Source organism: Panthera onca, chromosome A2, assembly GCF_046562875.1.
Source record: "Panthera onca isolate mPanOnc1 chromosome A2, mPanOnc1 haplotype 2, whole genome shotgun sequence".
NCBI classification, from domain to species: domain Eukaryota; kingdom Metazoa; phylum Chordata; class Mammalia; order Carnivora; family Felidae; genus Panthera; species Panthera onca.
Window position 1 is genome coordinate 145,582,697 of NC_138340.1, and position 18,164 is coordinate 145,600,860.

General features: G+C 39.9%; 1 protein-coding gene across 6 annotated transcripts in view; it reads left to right on the forward strand.

Annotated features, from left to right (window-relative positions):
• The window catches only part of NRF1 (nuclear respiratory factor 1), a 147,321-nt gene that overhangs the window by 78,472 nt on the left and 50,685 nt on the right, over nucleotides 1–18,164 (forward strand). For all 6 annotated transcript variants that reach the window (XM_078439618.2, XM_078439612.2, XM_078439593.2 and 3 more), the window contains exon 5: nucleotides 3,432–3,572. In XM_078439618.2, coding sequence (XP_078295744.1) covers nucleotides 3,432–3,572 — 141 coding nt within the window. The remainder of the gene's footprint in view (nucleotides 1–3,431; nucleotides 3,573–18,164) is intronic.

Here is an 18,164-nt window from a genome sequence, read left to right on the forward strand (position 1 = left end):
GCTGTGTCTCTCTCTGTCTCAAAAATAAATAAACGTTAAAAAAAAAAAATTAAAAAAAAATAGTTTGGTTTATACCTATATTACTGTTATACTAACTATATGATTTGGGGAAGTTACTTAAGTTCATTAAGCCTTGTTTTTCTTAGCTGTACAATGGGTATACTAGAATTTTCCTTATTGAATTGTGTGAAGATTAATTGAGATCATATATGCAGTGCTTGGCACCTGGTAAGTGATCAGTAAATCATATTCAGTGTTTCAGAAACTTAGTTATTTTCATATAGTCCCAAAGGGGCTGAGATTTTTTTTTTAATACTTTTTTTTTTTTTTTAAAGGAATCTCTATACCCAACATAAGTTTGAACTCACAACCCTGAGATCAAGAGTCACATGCTCTACTAACTGAGCCAGCCAGGCACCCTGGGCTCAGATATTTTAAATGTCATTGGTCAATAGGATGAATTGGGGGAAGAGAGATTGGTAGACAGACCAGCTGATTTTGTTTTTAAGTGGTTTTTAACTTTGTAAAACCAGTTAGTTGACAGTGAGATTGGTATGAAGTAATAAAGGCTTAAGCTATGGTTTTTGAAATAGAGGATAGAAGTTGGAAAAACAAACCTCTATTTCATCATATCTATGACATCAGCAGTTATAAGATGCACCCTTATTTATTTACCATGAAGAAAGAAAAAACATTGACAAACTCGGGCACAGTGCTTATCACTTAGAATTTTTATTTTATATTTATTGAAAGAACTTTTTCAAGCTTATTTAGACATAGATTTTAATCACATTGCATTTTTATATAATACATAAAAAGGAAAATGAAAGTGAAATAAATTGATACTCCTAAAACGTCCTCACTTTCACGGCTCAGTGCTTCTGAATGACTTCTTGTTTCAAAGACATCATTGGCTGTGACATTTCATGTGATATTGTCCTCAGTGCCATCAAGAGCATATGGGTGGTGCTACATGTCTTTAGAAAGTGCTCTGAAAAAAAAAAAGAAAGAAAAAGAAAGTGCTCTGCTGTTGTCTCCAAGCTGCAGCGAGTTTGATGCTGGGGCTTCTTGATCTTACCAGAAATATCACTGGGGAGATTATCCAACTATAACCAAGACTCACATTCTTTCTCAAATGTTGCTCAATGGTTTGTTGATTGAAAAGGCAAGGGATTGCATTGCTCCCAGGGATAACAGCCATGTTCATATGTGCAGGAAGTGACAACTGTGCCCCAGGTTGCCTCATCCACAGCAGTTTTAAGATGTATCCCAATTTCAGGCACACCTGGGCGGCTCAGTTGATTAAGCGTCCGACTTGGGCTCAGGTCATGATCTCGCGGTTCATGGGTTCAAGCCCCATGTCAGGCTCTGTGTTGACAGCTCAGAGCCTAGAGCCTGCTTCGGATTCTGTCTCCCCCCTTCTGCCCCTTGCCTGCTCACACTCTATCTCAACAATTTTAAAAAAGAGGTATCCCAATTTCAGAGGACATTTAAATATGAAAAAATATGCATTTCAGAGGTGATAGAATTAAAGCACTAGCTTGATAATTCTGGGAAACTTTACTGAGCAACCTTAAAAATACTGTGGTCACAGCTGAAGTTTTGTTGTAAATTACTTGGAGGAATGCTCTACCAACAATTTTTTTTTTTTTTTTTTTTTTTTGATACTCAAGATATTTTTAAGGAGTTATATGGCACTGATAAGTTTAGCAAAATGCCTGGTTATAAATTCCTAGAATTTTACTGACCCATAAAAATGACCAAAATTGTTTGAAACTAGCTAATAATGTAATAGTAATAATCTAATGATTTCCTGTCTTTGAATGCCAGGTATTTCCAGCACAGTGAAATTTATTTTTATAAATAAATATATTTATATATATCCTTACTATGGGCCTGCATACTAATATAATGATTTAACCTAATACATTAAAGTTCAAAGACCGGAACTTAGGCTAATAAGATTGAGTTTTTCTGTGGGCTGGTAGTGTAAACGCTCTACATCAGATACAGAAACCTGGAAAGCAGAACATATAAATCCTTAAGTGGGCAACACCAGCTGCTTTTGTTATAATAAATACGTGTTGGCAATGATTTTTCAAACTTTCTTTTTTTGTTAGAAACCAGGATAAAACTGAATCTCTAGGATGATAACGATTCTACGCCTTTATACAATTTTTCTGTCATCCCCTTCATTGTTGACCTATTTGGAAGGTTCTATAACTGCCAAAGTTGTACTTCATAGCCAACGATGATTTTTAGTTTTCCACAGGCTTGAGGTGGAGTATGAGAATCTTTCTTTTTTTTCGCCGTCGTAATGAGATACTTACAAGGAAACTTGTCCTGATTGAGAGTCCAGTCTGGAGTAGAAAACCCAGGACTCAAACATTATCCTAATTTCTGGGATACCTCATTTTCTCTTCCCTTATTTCCTAAGATAATGGCGTGAGCCCTGAAAACAAGTTAGTTTCCTGCCTCACCTTGTCACATTTCCAAAATTCCCTGGCTTTCGTGTTATCCACGAAGGTGTCCTTATTCCCCCCCCCCCCCCGGGTGTCCTTGTAAGTGAATGCACCCCTTATTGGTGGTTGTAGGGTCCTGTGTCTGCCTATTTCTGCTCATCATGGAAGAATGTGTGTATGTACAAATGCGCTGCTGTTAAGTTCTCTGTCTTTGGAGAGACCTTTCACTGGTAGTAGAAGGAAAGGAGTCAGAACAATGACATCTGGTTCAGACCCACATGTCTGAGCTCCAGAGACATCGTGGATTTGAAGTTGACCTCTGTCACCAGGGAGTACCAGAAACGAGGAAGGCATGACCTGCAGGGCTCTCTTTTGGCCCTGAGCCTTATAGTGACAGTGGCACCTTTGACATACAACTACAGTATATGCTTCTTGTTTTTATCTCAGACGCTTTCAGCCCAGCCTCTCAAGCACTGAATCACCTGTTGGGTAGTCTGGCCTTGCAGGAAGGTAGCAGCAGTTTCAGATAGGCTGCTTAGAGTTTTAGAGATGCAAGTCCTTGCTGATCTTGGAAGTGATTTTGGTGACGAACTGCCACAGCTAGGTTTTATCAGAGGGCCTGGGCAACACAGAATAAAGAATTCCGTTCCCGTTAGATCTGCAACAGGTGATGGTGCCAGTGTTGATGGAGAAAACGTGATTTTAACTGAGAAGCAGTGTTTCTGTAAAACTTCCCACTGGCTCCTTTCTGCTGTTATTACCTGTAGTTTCATCATCTTTTCACTGAACTCTGTACGGTGTGATGTCTTCGGGGCCGTCGGGTATTTTTATCTGCTAGTTGTAGAAGTGTTTGTGCTTAGGACTCTGCTGTGGTTGAGGAGGGCGGCCCTACCCACCTTCCGGTTGCTTGGCACCAACCCTCCCTGGCTGTCGGGCATCTTGTTTATTTCTGCCCTTAATTCCCTGCAGGTGCGTAAGTATAAGAGCATGATCCTGGAAGACCTGGAGTCTGCCCTGGCAGAACACGCCCCTGCACCACAGGAGGTTAACTCAGAGCTGCCCCCTCTCACCATCGACGGAATTCCAGTCTCTGTGGACAAAATGACCCAGGTAAGGGGCGGGCCGTGAGGAGGAGACAGAAAGGCCAGTGGCCCAGGTGTGGGCGGGCCTCAGATCTCATTTCTCAGTTTTGTGCTCTGTGACACCAGCAGAGAGAGACGCAGGCTGGAGTCTGACAGTGAGGCGGTGACAGCCTTGGGGAAGAGAATGTAGTGTTGGAAGAATGCTCCCACCCAGAGAGCACGGATGTGGTCTCCTCCTTGGTTGACAGCTCTTTTCTTTCACTTGGGCCACTAGATTAGATAAAGAAACTTGGCTTGGAGTTGGTTTGGACAGGTGACTGTTAGGACTTTGATGAATCACCATCAAGCAGGCAAACTGTTATTCTTTGGGGCTGAGCTGCTCCTCTTTCCATGTAAATCTGAATACCGCCATGCTGTCACCAAGGCTCCCCTCTCTGGGGAATAAGTATGGAAAACTCAGAAGGACACCCTCCTGAGTCATTGTTCTCTCCTCTTTCTTTGACAAGGGAAGTCAAAATGGACTTAGCCTGATAAATCAGCATACTTCAGGAATTTTGCTGAGATGGTCTGTTTTAAATATCTTAGCTTTGAAAGTGATAGCTTGATCAAGATCAAATGCCCTTTTGTGACATTACCCCACCGTATTTCTTTATTAATATACTCCTCTCTTGCTAAATCCACTTGTGAGTTTTCTTTCCTTATTCAGTGTCTTCCAGCAACATTTCACACAGTTGATTATTCCTTCCTTCTGAAAATGTTCTCTGTTTCTGACCCCATACTCTCCTGAATACCCTCCTACCTCACGGTGCTCCCGCTCAGCTCTTCTGCTGACTCTTCTTCCTGTTCTCACCTGATCGATATTGGCATGTCCGTATCTTTAGTTTCTTTCCAAGTGGTCTCATCCGGTCCTGTGGGCTTTATGTCTCCTCTGTATGCTGTTTATAGCCCGGCTTATACCCCTGTTTGATCTCCAGTGCCCAGTGTGCCCCAGACAGGACCTTTCATCGCCCAACCCTCAGTTCCCCCTATCACTGCCACCCCCCGACCCCATCAGTTAACAGCACCACCATCTGTCTGGTTGCTCAAGTGCTGGCATAGGAGCAACCCTTCGTTTCCCTGTTTTGCCCTCGCTTGCAACGTGGATTCATTAGCAAGTCATGTCAGTTCAGCTCTGAGATGTACCCTAAACCTGCCTGTTCTTCTTCGTTCCCATTACCACCCTCACCCAAACCGAGTATCTCTCCCATGGAGACTATTTCAGCTCATCAGTTCTGTCGCTCTCCTGGTTGCTGTTCCTGCTCGGCTGCCGTCTGTACCTCACAGAGCCACCAGAGATTTTTTTAAAAACTTAAATCGGCTCTCATCACTCTCTTGTTTAAGCTCCTTAATGGCTTCCCACTATTCCTAGAATCAAATTCAGACTCTGCTGTGGCCTCTGAGGCCCTGTATAATCTGAGAATCCAGCCTCTTCCAACTTCATTCTTCATTTTCCCTCTCAGTCACTGTGCTCTGGCCACACTGGCCTTTTTTTCTCAAACGCTCCAGGCCAGTCTTTCACTTTTGCTGTTTCCTCTGCCTGAGACAGTTTTCCCACATCATTGTCTGCTTAACCTTACCTTATTCAAAGTCTGGCTCAGACATCACCTCCTGAAATAAGCCTTTCTTGATTATGCCATCTAATGGAGCTTTCTCTTTGCTACCAAGTCACTTCCTAATGCATCCCATATTTTATGTCTTTATAACACTGATTACCCTGGAGCTCTCTTATTCGTCAGCATTTATATTTGTCTGCAGTCCGTCTTTCCAGCTAGAATTTGAGAGCCGGGATTTACTTTCTATCCTTTACTGCTGTCCACTGCAGCTCGCAGCACCTAGATAACAGCTAAATTCTAAATAATAGTATCTGTTCAGTGAATGACCTAAAGGTCAGAGTAAAACGAATCCCATGTGGTAGGTACCCGGACTGCAAGTCTTCCGAGCGGGGTGTTCGCTGGCCGCAGACATCGATGCTGCTACTTGGGAGGTGGCACTTTTTTTCTTGCTGAGTCTGAACCTGCAACTTAGTCTAAAGCAGTACAACATTTTGTAAAGCTAAATTGTGATCTTTTGCTTTTTGGATTCATAGGTCTTTCTGCAGACATTTGGAGACTATCTAGATAATGGTTCAAAAAGGAAAGCATTATCTAAACTTTTTTCCTGTCACTTCATACCTGCTATTTTGTCCTTAGGACCATTCTGAGTAATGAAAGAAAACATAAGGTGAATTTTTTTTACCTGATTGATATAAAGAGTCTACTCTGGGGGCACCTGGGTGGCTCAGTCAGTTAAGCATCTTGATATTGGCTCAGGCCATGATCTCACAGACTTGAGATTAAGCCCTGTGTCAGGCTCTTTGCTGACAGAGCAGAGCTTTGGGGGGATTTTCTCTCTCCCCCTCTCTCTGACCCTCCCCTGCTTGCTCTCTCTCTCAAAATAAATAAACATTAAAAAGAAAAGAATCTACTCTGTGTCTCAGATATAAAGTAGATGTAAAACTGACTAAGCTTCTGCTTAAGAATACTATGTCAGGAGGCACCTGGGTATCTCAGTCAGTTAAGCGTCCAAATCTTGATTTCGGCCCAGGTCCTGGTGTCATGGTTTGTAAGATTGAGCCCCACATCGGGCTCTGCCCTGACAGCATAGAGCCTGCTTGGGATTCTCTCCTTCTCTCTCTGCCCCACCCCCTGCCTGCCCCGCTTGCATGCACGCATGTGTTCTCTCCCTCAAAATAAATAAACTTTAAAAAAAAGAATACTGTGTTAGGTATGTGAGGCACTATGTCCTCTCCTGTGATGGGCATTTTTTTCTTCTTTGTCACATTTGATGTGTTAGATTAAAATAATCTGAGGTTTTGATTATATTAAATGATTAATATAAATCAACAATAATATCACTGATAATTACAAAACTTGGCTGATGGCCTCAGAAGTCAGAACGAACAGTTTAATTTTCATGCTGGAGGTAAAACATTTGAAACTGTGTTGTTTTCCATTTTTGTGAAATATACACCCAGGAGAGCTTTGTGTAATGATGGATCCAAGGGAAGCTGGTACTTTGTTGGGGGCATGCATTTTCTTTATCATCCTACATTCCTTTCTTTCTCTTCTCATCACAGATCATGACTAAAAAATAATACATAACAAAACAAAACAAACAGATGGTGACAAGTGAGCAGGGCAATGAAAACTCCAGCTCCTGATTAAATGGGAATTTCTGAATATTTGGTTCCCAGGTTTTCTCCTTGGAACCTTTTTTTTTATTATTATTATTTTTCTCAGATACTTGTTCTTAATGTGAGCCAGTTACCATTTTTGTAATCGATCCTAAGATTTTTCACTATTAATGGCAGAAAAGCATGGTGTTATTTCAAGCCAAACCTCCAAAGGAAAAGGAATGGGAATATGGACATTTTAACACACTGTCAATAGAAATGTGCAGTGGTACGATCTTTCCAGAAAGCAGGTTGGTAGTGCATATCAAGACATAACACGTGTATGTCATGCCCTCTCAGTGAGCAAAGATGTATGTTTGTGGCTTTGTTTATAATAGGAAAATCTGGGAACAATGTGCTTGAATAAATTATAGTAGTGATGTTTAGTGTTTACATGCAAGAAGAACAGCTCCCAAAAGAGACTAGAAGTTTATTATCCAATGAAATATTAGACACTAAAAATGCTGGCTTGCTCTCTATTGCTGTGGGATAGAGGGTTCCAATTGTTTTAACTGCTTGTAAAATAACATTTCTTATGTACTCTACTTTGAGTGCTTTATTCAGTACTTTGTTTAGCACTTCATTTTATGTTTCTTTGGGAAGGGCTAGTTTTTTTTTCAGGGAATGTATAATTGAGTTAATCAATTTCATTTGTTTAGCCATGCACACAAAACTTGGCCTGTGTGTGTGTGTGTGTGTGTGTGTGTGTGTATAAAACTTTAGAGAGATATAAATCTGTTTACTGTAGAACCAAAATACTACCCGTGATTATCTGGAAAGTGAGAGTTATCTATCCCCTCCTACTTTATGGAGTCAGAGGAAGAAAAAATATTATAGGGAAGGTAGTTTGAAAACTAAAGCATCACACAAAGATATTATTACCAATTATTAATACTAACTATATGCAAACTATATTAACTTTTGAATAACCTGAACATACCATTTCTCACCCATTTTTCACCTACAGAAAGTTAGTGAATCTGGAATTTTTATTTGGCTCGGCAATGAAGTGGGACAATACAGGTGACAATATATTGAAAAATTGAGGCATAAAGAGAGGAAGCAATTTATGAAGCAAGCTAGTAACAGAAATGGAATGAATGGTTGAGTCCATATTGCCAGTGCTTTCTCTGTCTCTCTTTATATAAAACTATATTGTAATCATCACTCAGGTTGAGTATTTCAGCTCATCTACACTGAACATTTACTGTTTTAAAAGGATTTCTTGGGGCGCCTGGGTGGCTTATCGGTTAAGCGTCGGCTGGCTCAGGTCATGATCTCAGTTTGTGAGTTCAGTCCCTGCATTGGGCTCTGTGCTGACAGCTCAGAGCCTGGAGCCTGCTTCAGATACAGTGTCTTCCTCTCTCTCTGCCCCTCCCCCTCACGGTCTGTCACTCTGTCTCTCAAAAATGAATAAACATTCAAAACAAAATTTAAAAAAAAATTAAAGAAGAGGGTTGCCTCAATGGCTCAGTCAGTTAAGTGTCCAACTTCAGCTCAGGTCATGATCTCAGGGTTCGTGAGTTTGAGCCCCGCATCGGGCTCTGTACTGACAATGCAGAGCCCGCTTGGGATTCTCTCTCACTGTCTCTCTGCCCCTGTCCTAGTCTCTCTCTCTCTCTCTCTCTCTCTCTCTCTCTCTCTCTCAAAATAAATAAATAAAATTTTTTAAATAAAAAAATAAAGAAGAGTTAATACCTATTCTTCTCAAACTATTCCAAAAAAAGAGAAGTGAAATTTTCAAATTAATTCTATGACACCAGTGTTGCTATGATAATCAAAACCAGAAAAAGACCAAAAAAGAAAACTACAGGCCAGTAGCTCTGATGGACATAGGTGCAAAAGTCCTGAACAACATATTAGCAATTTGAATTCAACAATACAAAAAAAAAAAAAAAAAAAAAATCATTCCCATGATCAAATGTTATTTATTCTGGGGATGCAAGAGTGGTTCAGTATTGACATTCAATCAGTGTGATACATCACATTAACAAGAGAAAGGTTAAAAACCATATGGTCATCTCATGAGATGCAGAAAATGTAGTTGACAAAATACAACATCCACTCATGATAAAAAACTCTCAACAAAGTGGTTTTAGAGGGAACATACCTCAACATGATAAAGCCCATATATAAAAAACCCACAGCTAACGTTATACTGAGTGGGGAAAAACTGAGCGCTTTTTCTCTAAGATCAGGAAGAAGACAAGGATGTCCACTCTCGCTGCTTTTATTCAGCATAATTCTGGAAGTCTTAACCACAACACTCAGACAAGAAAAAGAAATAAAAGGCATCCAAATTGGTAAGGAAGAAGTATAAAACCGTTAATATTTGCAGGTGCCATGATACTATCTATAGAAACCCTAAATACTCCACCAAAAAACTATTAGAACTGATAGATGAATTCAGTAAAGTTGCAGGATACAAAATTAATATACAGAAATTTATTGCATTTCTGTGCACTAATAACAAAGTAGCAGAAAGAGAAATGAAGAAAACAGTTCCATTTACAATTGCACCAAAAAGAATAAAATACTTAGGAATAAACTTAAACCAAGGAGGTAAAAGACACGTACTCTGAAAAGTATAAAACACTGATGAAAGAAACTGAAGAGGACACAAATGGAAAGACATTCTATGCTCATGGATTAGAAGAATTAATTAATAATGTTAAAATATCCATACTGCCCAAAGCAATCTACAGATTCACTGTAATCCCTATCAAAATTCCAATAGCATTTTTTCACAAAATTAGAACAAATAATCCTAAAATTTCTGTAGCACCACAAAAGACCCCAAATCGCCAAAGCAGTCTTGAGAAAGAAGAACACAGCTAGAGGTATCACAATCCCGGATTTCAAGATATACTACAAAGCTGTAGTAATCAGAATAGTATGGTACTGGCACAAAAATAGGTACATAGATCAATAGAATAAAGAGCCCAGAGATAAATCCACCTTTATATGGTCAATTAATCTATGACCACAGAGGCAAGAATATAAAATGGGGAAAATATAAAATGGGAAAAATGGTGCTGGGAAAATGGGACAGCTACATGCAAAAGAATGAAACTGGACTACTTTCTTTCACCCTTACACAAAAATAAACTCAAAATGGATTAAAGACCTAAATGGGAGACCTGAAACCAGAAAACTCTTAGAAGAACACATAGGCAGTAATCTCTTGGACATCACCTTAGCAACATATTTATGTATATGTCTTTTTAAGCAAGGAAAACAAAGAAAAAATAAACTGGGACTATGCCAGAATAAAAGTACTTTGCCCGGCAAAGGAAATCATCAACAAAACAAAAAGGCAGCCTATTGAATGTGAGAAGATATTTGCAAATGATGTGTGTGTTAAGGGGTTAATATCTAAAATACATAATGAAGTTACACAACTCAATACCAAAAAACTCTAACAATCCAATTAAAAAAAAAAAAAAATGGTCACAGGACCCGAATAGACATTTTTCCAAAGAAGACATATAAGTGGCCAACAGACACATGAAAAGACGCTCAACATCACTCATCATCAGGGAAATGCAAATCAAAACCACAATGAGATATCCCCTCATACCTCTCAGAATGGCTAGTATCAACAAAAAGACAAAAAATAAGAAGTGTTGGTGGGAATGTGGAGAAAACAGAACACTTGTGCACTATTGGTGGAAATGTACATTGCAGCCAGTGTGGAAAACAATGGGAATTTCTCAAAAAATTAAAAATAGAAATATCATGTGATCCAGTAATTCCACTACTGGGTATTTACCCAAAGAAAACAAAAACATTCATTCAAAGAGATATATGCATCTCTGTGTTAATTGCAGTATTATTTACAATAGACAGATTTACAATAGCCAGAAGCAACCCAAGTGTCCATCCATAGATGAATGGATAAGGAAGAGGACATATATATACAATGGAATATTACTCAGCCATAATAAAGAAAGAGATCTTGCCTTTTGCAACAACATGGATGCACCTACAGGGTATTACGCTAAGTGAAATAAGTCAGACTGAGAAAGAAAAATACCCTATGATTTCACTTATATGCGGAATCTAAAAAAAACAAAACAAACAGACTCTTAAATACGGAGAACAAACTGGTGGTTGCCAGAGGGGAGGTGAGTAGGGGGATGGGCAAATAGCTACAAGGCATCAGGAGGTACAAACTTCTAACTATAAAATAAGTCATGGAGATGAAATGGCATAGGGAATGTAGTCAATAATGTTGCAGTAACATCATATGGTAACAGATGGTGACTACAGTAATTTTGGTGAGCATTGCGTAATGTATAGAATTGTCAAACCAATATGTTGTACACCTGAAACTAACATAAATATTGTATAATAATTACGCTTTTAAAAACCCCACTGCTTTTTCCCTTGTCCCTTCCCTTTCCTCACTTGAACTTACTGTCCTCCTCTTACTCTCACTGGGGCAGTCTGTGTTGCTTTAATATTCCCTTGGAGTGATGATGCAATGGGATAGTAATTCTTCACCAGTTTTCAGGAAAAGCCTTCAGAAACATTCAGCCTAGTGACTGCTTCATTAGGAAGAAGTTATTCACAGGGTTTGACATGCTTTACCTAGGAAATATTCATTCGTTTAGGTTTTTTGAGTATTGTTTTGAAAAAGCATAGGTTTGGTCTCTCCTGCCCAAAGAATGGAAACATTATGCTGTGTGAAATAAGCCAGACACAAAAGACAAATACTATGTTGATTCCACTTATATGACTTACCTAGAATGGGCAAATTCATAGAGACAGAAAGTAGAATCAAGAGGCTGGGGAGTTAGTGCTTAATGCATGCAGGGTTTCTGTTTGGGATGATGAATAAGTTCCGCAAATAATACAGCATTCTGAATGTACTTAATGCCCCTGAATTGTACATATTTAAATGATAAATTTTGTTATGTATATTTTATGACAAAAAGGATTATTTTAGTAAAGTGGTCTTTAAACTTGACCACATAGTGGAATCATCCAGAGAACTTATAATCCTAGTACCTAGGCCATACTCCAGACCAATTAAATCAGAATCTTTGGGGGTGAGATCCAGGCATGTATAGTGTTTAAAGGCGATTCCACTGTGCAGCCAACGTTGAGAACCACTGTTGCAGATAATTTGCAAACTGCTTCTCCTTCCTGTAATGTCAAAACCTATATGCAGAGTAGGCTTTTCCTACTAAATTATCAAAAAATGTTTATGTATACGATGCCACTACACATTTGGTAAATGTTAGGTAGGCAGGATGAAATTAAGAGAATGACAAAATTATTGGTAGCAAAAATACTGAATTTTGGGGGCACCTGGGTCGCTCAGTCGGTTAAGCGTTTGACTTTGGCTCAGGTCATGATCTCGTGGTTCATGGGTTCGAGCCCCGTGTTGGGCTCTGTGCTGACAGCTCAGCCTGGAGCCTGCTTCAGAGTCTCTGTCTCCCTCTTTCTGTTCCTCCCCTGTTCTCACTCTGACTCTATCTCAAAAGATAAATAAACATTACCCAAAAAAAAAATACATATCTATCTATCTAGATCTATCTATAGATCTAGATAGATATAGATATAGATAGATATAGATATATCTATCTAGATCTATATAGATCTAGATAGATATAGATATATAGATATAGATCTAGATAGATATAGATATCTATATCTATAGATATATCTATAGATCTAGATAGATAGATAGATTGCATTCTTAAGTAGAACATAGCATATTTTGAGTAGAGTAAAAGAATAGTGGTATAATTAGGAATACTAATAAAAGGGAGTAGGCATATAAATTCCATATGCAGGATACAACTAGACTAGCGAAAAATATTTGCAAATTATATGGCAAAGTATTAATATCCAGAACAGATTAATATTTCCTTCAGATTAATAAGAAAGAGATGATTTGAAAAATAAGCAAAGCATCCTAAACAGTTCACAAAAGGAAAGATAATCAGTGAACGTATGAAAAGATTCTCAACCTCACTAGTAATGAAAATTAAAATGATTACCATTTCCCCCACATTCAATGAGTCAAAATAAGAAAGCTCGGTAATAAATGTGAAGGATGGTGTGAAAAAATGGGTATTGTTGTGCACTGTTGATGAGAGTGGGATTGGCCAACTTTTTGGAGGACAGTTTGGCAGTGTCTATTAAAATGTTAAGGGGCGCCTGGGTGGCGCAGTCGGTTGGGCGTCCTACTTCAGCCAGGTCACGATCTCGCGGTCTGTGAGTTCGAGCCCCGCGTCAGGCTCTGGGCTGATGGCTCGGAGCCTGGAGCCAGTTTCCGATTCTGTGTCTCCCTCTCTCTCTGCCCCTCCCCCGTTCATGCTCTGTCTCTCTCTGTCCCAAAAATAAATAAAAAACGTTGAAAAAAAAATTTAAAAAAATAAAAAAAATAAAAAAAAATAAAAAATAAAAAATAAAAAAAATAAATAAAATGTTAAATGCATGTACCATCTAAGTAGCAATTTCACTTTGCTACTAGAGAAATACACATGTGCACAAAGAAACATTTTACAAGGCCCGTAAATAACCTAAATGTTCATCAGCAGGAGAATGGTTAAATAAAAGGGCAAAGTCTATATCGTGGACGCTAGGCAACTACTTTTTAAAAATGAGATTATTCTAGTTGCACTGCCATGAGAAGATCTCTGTGACAGCATGTTGAGGGGAAAAAGTGAGTTGTAATAAACTATGTGCAATATGGTACTGTTTGTGTTTTGTTTCATCACATAAAACTGTGCTCTTCCATCATATATTCATGTAAATGTATAGGTTGGCCTATAAGGAAGGATGTTCTGCTTCTGACAGGTGACTGGATTGGGGAAGGTGGATGGAAAAAAGGACTGTTATTTCAGTTTTTTTGTACAAAAGAGTACAGCTGGGATGAGGTAGCAGAAACGGACCAATCTGAGACTCTTTCAAAGAGAAGGTAGAATTTTAAGAGCATTTTGATGAATGTGAGGGAGACAGTTTGGTAGGTTGATGGGATGTGGAGACAGAGCAGAAGGGTTGGCCTGAGAGAAGAGTCTTGAAATGAGTGTCTTCATTGACTTGTATTCTCTGAACTTCTTCTTCCTTCCAACTTGTTCTTCCCCTGTTTCTATGGGACTGTGTTTTATGGAGAAATGAGATTAAAAGAAGCTACTGTTTCTGCTGCTGCTACTAGGGAATAGGGATATAGGACTGGCGTTTCTAACAAGGAAAGCCACTTCCACTGTCTCTGTGAACAGAGGTCAGTGGTACAAATAATTCCAGATAGTGAGCAAAAAAATCTTTGCTTTTGCTTTCTAATGCCCTTTAAATATCCATTTGAATATAATTGAGTCTGTCAACCTGGAGGGTCATGATTTTAAATTAAAATAATGAAGCCGCAGTCTGAAAATTCTCCCGTTTTCCTTCTCTGCCACATCCCTGTTTTCTTATAAGCTGTAGAAAACATCACCTGCCAACACGGTTGGATTTCAGCAGCCATATCTCGAAATTTATTATGTATACTCTTTTCCGTAGAGGGGGAGTTGGCAAACATTTTAATTTGCGAGGTCTTTTCTTGGTGACTGAATCAAAGTAAACACCAGGAGCCTCAAAAATCCTAGACTCAGGTACAAGCTGAGCAAAGAGTAGACGGGCATTTGGGAATGTGTAAGGGTAATGTGTTGCTGGACGGCAGATTTATAAGTGGAAAATTTCTAACATAGTAAGGATTATTATTTCATTTTGGATAGATTAAACTTTTTAGAATTTTAGAGAATCTTTTTAAAAACCCTCTGCGGTTTCCACATAATCTTTACTTTTGACTGCCACTGGCAGGAATTTGGTATGTTTTTTCTTTGCTGAATGTGCCCTGGAAGGAGCGGTACTGTCCACTCTTTGCTGGTTTGGGGTGGGTTCACTGACCAAGCTAGGCACTTTAAGTCCATTTAGAACCCTGAATCAGAATGGGAGGCTGGGAAAGCTTGTCCAATTAAAGGACAGCCTGGGAGGGTAGGCTTTACCTTTGCTGAGCCTATTGATTGTCTCCCCTGGGGATTAAAGACAAACCTTCCTTAACAAGCACATTGAGTAGCTTGGGTTTCCAAAACTCTCCAGGACCAGTAATTAATCCAACTGGTAATGAGAACACAGTGCTGAATTCTGGAAAGAAATCATTTAACTCTTTCTGTACTGAACAGTTCATTTTCTCTTATTGATAGTCCCTTTAGCCTTAGCACTGTTTATTTGGGACATTATAAAAACAGCCTGATGGGGGCGCCTGGGTGTCTTAGTTAGGAGTCAGACTCTTGATTTCAGCACAAGTCATGGTCTCATGGTTCATGAGTTCTAGCCCTGCATTGGGCTCTGTGCTGACAGGGCAGAGCCCGCTAGGCATTCTCTCTCTCCCCCTCCCTCTCTGCCCCTGCCCCAAGTGTGTGTGCTCTCTCTGTCAAAATAAATAAATAAACTTTAAAAAAAAGTCTGATGGAAAATTGCCTTTTTCAGTGAAGTCACATTATTTCTGTGCATTTAAAAGCAAAGAACAGTCTTCATCCCCCAAAGGTACAGACTTGACAAGTGAACTTTTACTGTACAAAGTGCTTTTTACCTCTTGTTTTGATATGTGGGCAAATTTATACAGTTGGTAATTAATAAAAATCTAAAATCTGCCTCTGAATCAGAATTTGTACACCAGCAGTTAAATTGCACTCTGGTCCCATTTTTTAACTTTTAATGGAAGTCTTGGCCTGTGGTCGTAACCATCCCCTCCCCCCCCCCCCCCACCGTGTTGCTTGTTTCTCCTACTCTCTTCTTCCCAGGGCTTTGAAACATTTCCTATCCAGGTTTCTGACACATAGAACATCTTTGACAGGCTTCCTAGGTCTTGTTCTCTCTTTCTTCTAATTATGGTTACACTGAGTCCCATTTTCTAATAATTTCCATTAGTAATCTGCTTGTACACTTTAAAAAAAATGCTCAGGGTCGCCTGGGTGACTCTGTCAGGTAAGCGTCTGACTTCAGCTCAGATCATGATCTCATGGTTTGTGAGTTCGAGCCCCACGTCAGGCTCTGTGCTGACAGCTCAGAGCCTGGAGACTGTTTCAGATTCTGTGTCTCCCTCTCTCTCTGGCCCTCCCTGGCTCGTGCTCTGTCTTTCAAAAATAAATAAACATTAAAAAAGGGAAAAAAAAATTTTTAAATGCTTGAAGATCCCGCAGAACAAATCACCTGCACTATCTATGTATTGGGGCATGTGAGTAATAACTCCCTTCCTGAAGGCATGGAATTGGTCTAGATGGTCGCTTTTTGATTCTAGCATTCTTTATTTCTCCTCTTCAACCATATTTACACAGATACTTACAAACTCATTCTTCTGCCTCTTCTGCATTTTTTCACCATACCCACCTTGAAGAACTAAGGATAAATATCTTTCCGTACATCGCTGTGTTTAGTATTAGAAAACCATTTCAGAACATTGGTTTTTTCATTGAATTTGGAGAGGCGGGTGCCTGGGTGGTTCAGTCGGTTGAATGTCTGACTCTTGGTTTTGGCTCAGGTAGTGATCTCACTGTTTGTGGGTTCAACGCCCACATCGTGCTCTGTGCCGACAATGAGCCTGTTGGGATCCTTTCTCTCCCAAGGCTCTATCTCTCTCTCATATTAGATAAATAAACTTAAAAAAAAAAGAGGGCTGATGACTGAAGTAATAATAGTAAAACTGCTATTCATTCAATGCAGCTATGTATATATACCCACTATGTGATCCTTTGAATTGACCCTATATGCTTGCCATTATCATTACTGCTTTGCAGTTGAGGGAATTAAGATTCAGAGAGCGAGCTAGTGTTCCGAGCCAATTCTCTGAGTCTAGAGCTTGTGTTCTTATTGAGTGATTGAGAACAAACTGACTCAAGAAGTAGTCAAGATCTATTTCACAAAGAATGTGGGATTTGCTGGGCAATAGGGAACAAGTGTCGGCTTGAAGCTTGAGCTTGAGAAGGTGCTCCCACGGGGGGAACAAATCCGAAGGCATAGAAGCAGAAATGAGTTCAGTTTATAAGACAGTGCAGAGACTCACCTAATGAGGACCAAGGCTGCTTGTTGGCAATTAGCGGAAACTGAGTGTGGTGGGAGGCCAGGCTGTGGCAGGTGGCAAAGCTGGACAGAGGAGTCCAGTTGAGTTGCTAGTAGTGAGAAGCCATTTGAAAGTTTTTGAGCACTGGAGCTGCGCAGCATTTAGGGAAACCTGTCTGTTAAGGATACATGGGATGGGAAGAGGGGAGAATGTGGAATTACACAAGAAGGTCATCTGGAAGGATGCACTAGCCTTGGGCTGGGAAGTGGGGACAAAGGTGGGACTAGAGAAGAAGTGATGGAGAGCCCAGGCACTTCAAAGAAGAAAGAGCTGAACCTGCACGGAGTAGCTAGATGGGTTTGAAGGAAAGAGGTAAAGCTGACCGAGATTTTGAGCTTGGCTGTCTAGGGAAAGAAGGTGGGGTTCTCCTGGCCAAGGGTAAGACTTCAAGACGATAGGTGGTTGGAGAGAGGGCAGAGGAGGCTTTGAAGCGAGTAGGCTGGTGCTCTGCCCCCACTTCCCATAACCTATGAGTCCTTGAAACCCAGTGGAAAGCCTGATATGAGAAAGCCAAAATGCAAGACAGCCATGTGCCAGGGTGACCCAGGACTGGGGAGTGTGGGAGACTGTGGTGCGAATGGGTGGGGCGTCAGAAGCTGGAAGTCAGAATTAGAGAACGCGTGAGGTTCCAGGCAGGATTTGAGCAGACTCTGACAGCGAGTTCTTTCTGAACACTGTCGTCTTTTGTTAATTTAAAGGTATTTAGCCTTCTTATTTCATTATCTCCAGCCTCTGCTAGGTACAGATATAAAGAACTCTCCTTTTGGAGAATGTTCGTTCATGGGATTAGAAGAAAAGAGACGGACGAAAGCCCTTTTTTTTATATGAGGAAACGCAAATATTGTGTGTGAGGATTAAGCCTTTTCCTTCTCTGTGTGTCTGAGGCTAGAAAAAGACACACTCCCAGGAAACTAAGATAAAGGGAAAAATGACTTTGAGATGCACTTTCTTAAAATAACTGAAGAGATGACCTCATGAGCCAGCTGATAGCCTGGGTTTGCAAGCGGATACATTTCTATTAGCCTGCTGCTTGATGTCGCAGAGCCAAATATATATGGAGTGTATTATATCATATCCTGTAGGCAGGAGACTGTCTGGGAGAGGCGGACTCGGGGAGGTGAAGTGGCAGGCTGGGCACAAGGATTGACCATGTAAATATCGTCAACCAGAGCTCTGTTTATTAGGGAAGCATGATTCCCTATTATTATATGATATAATTATATAAGAATTGGTATCATCTTCTGGTAAAATATTATTCA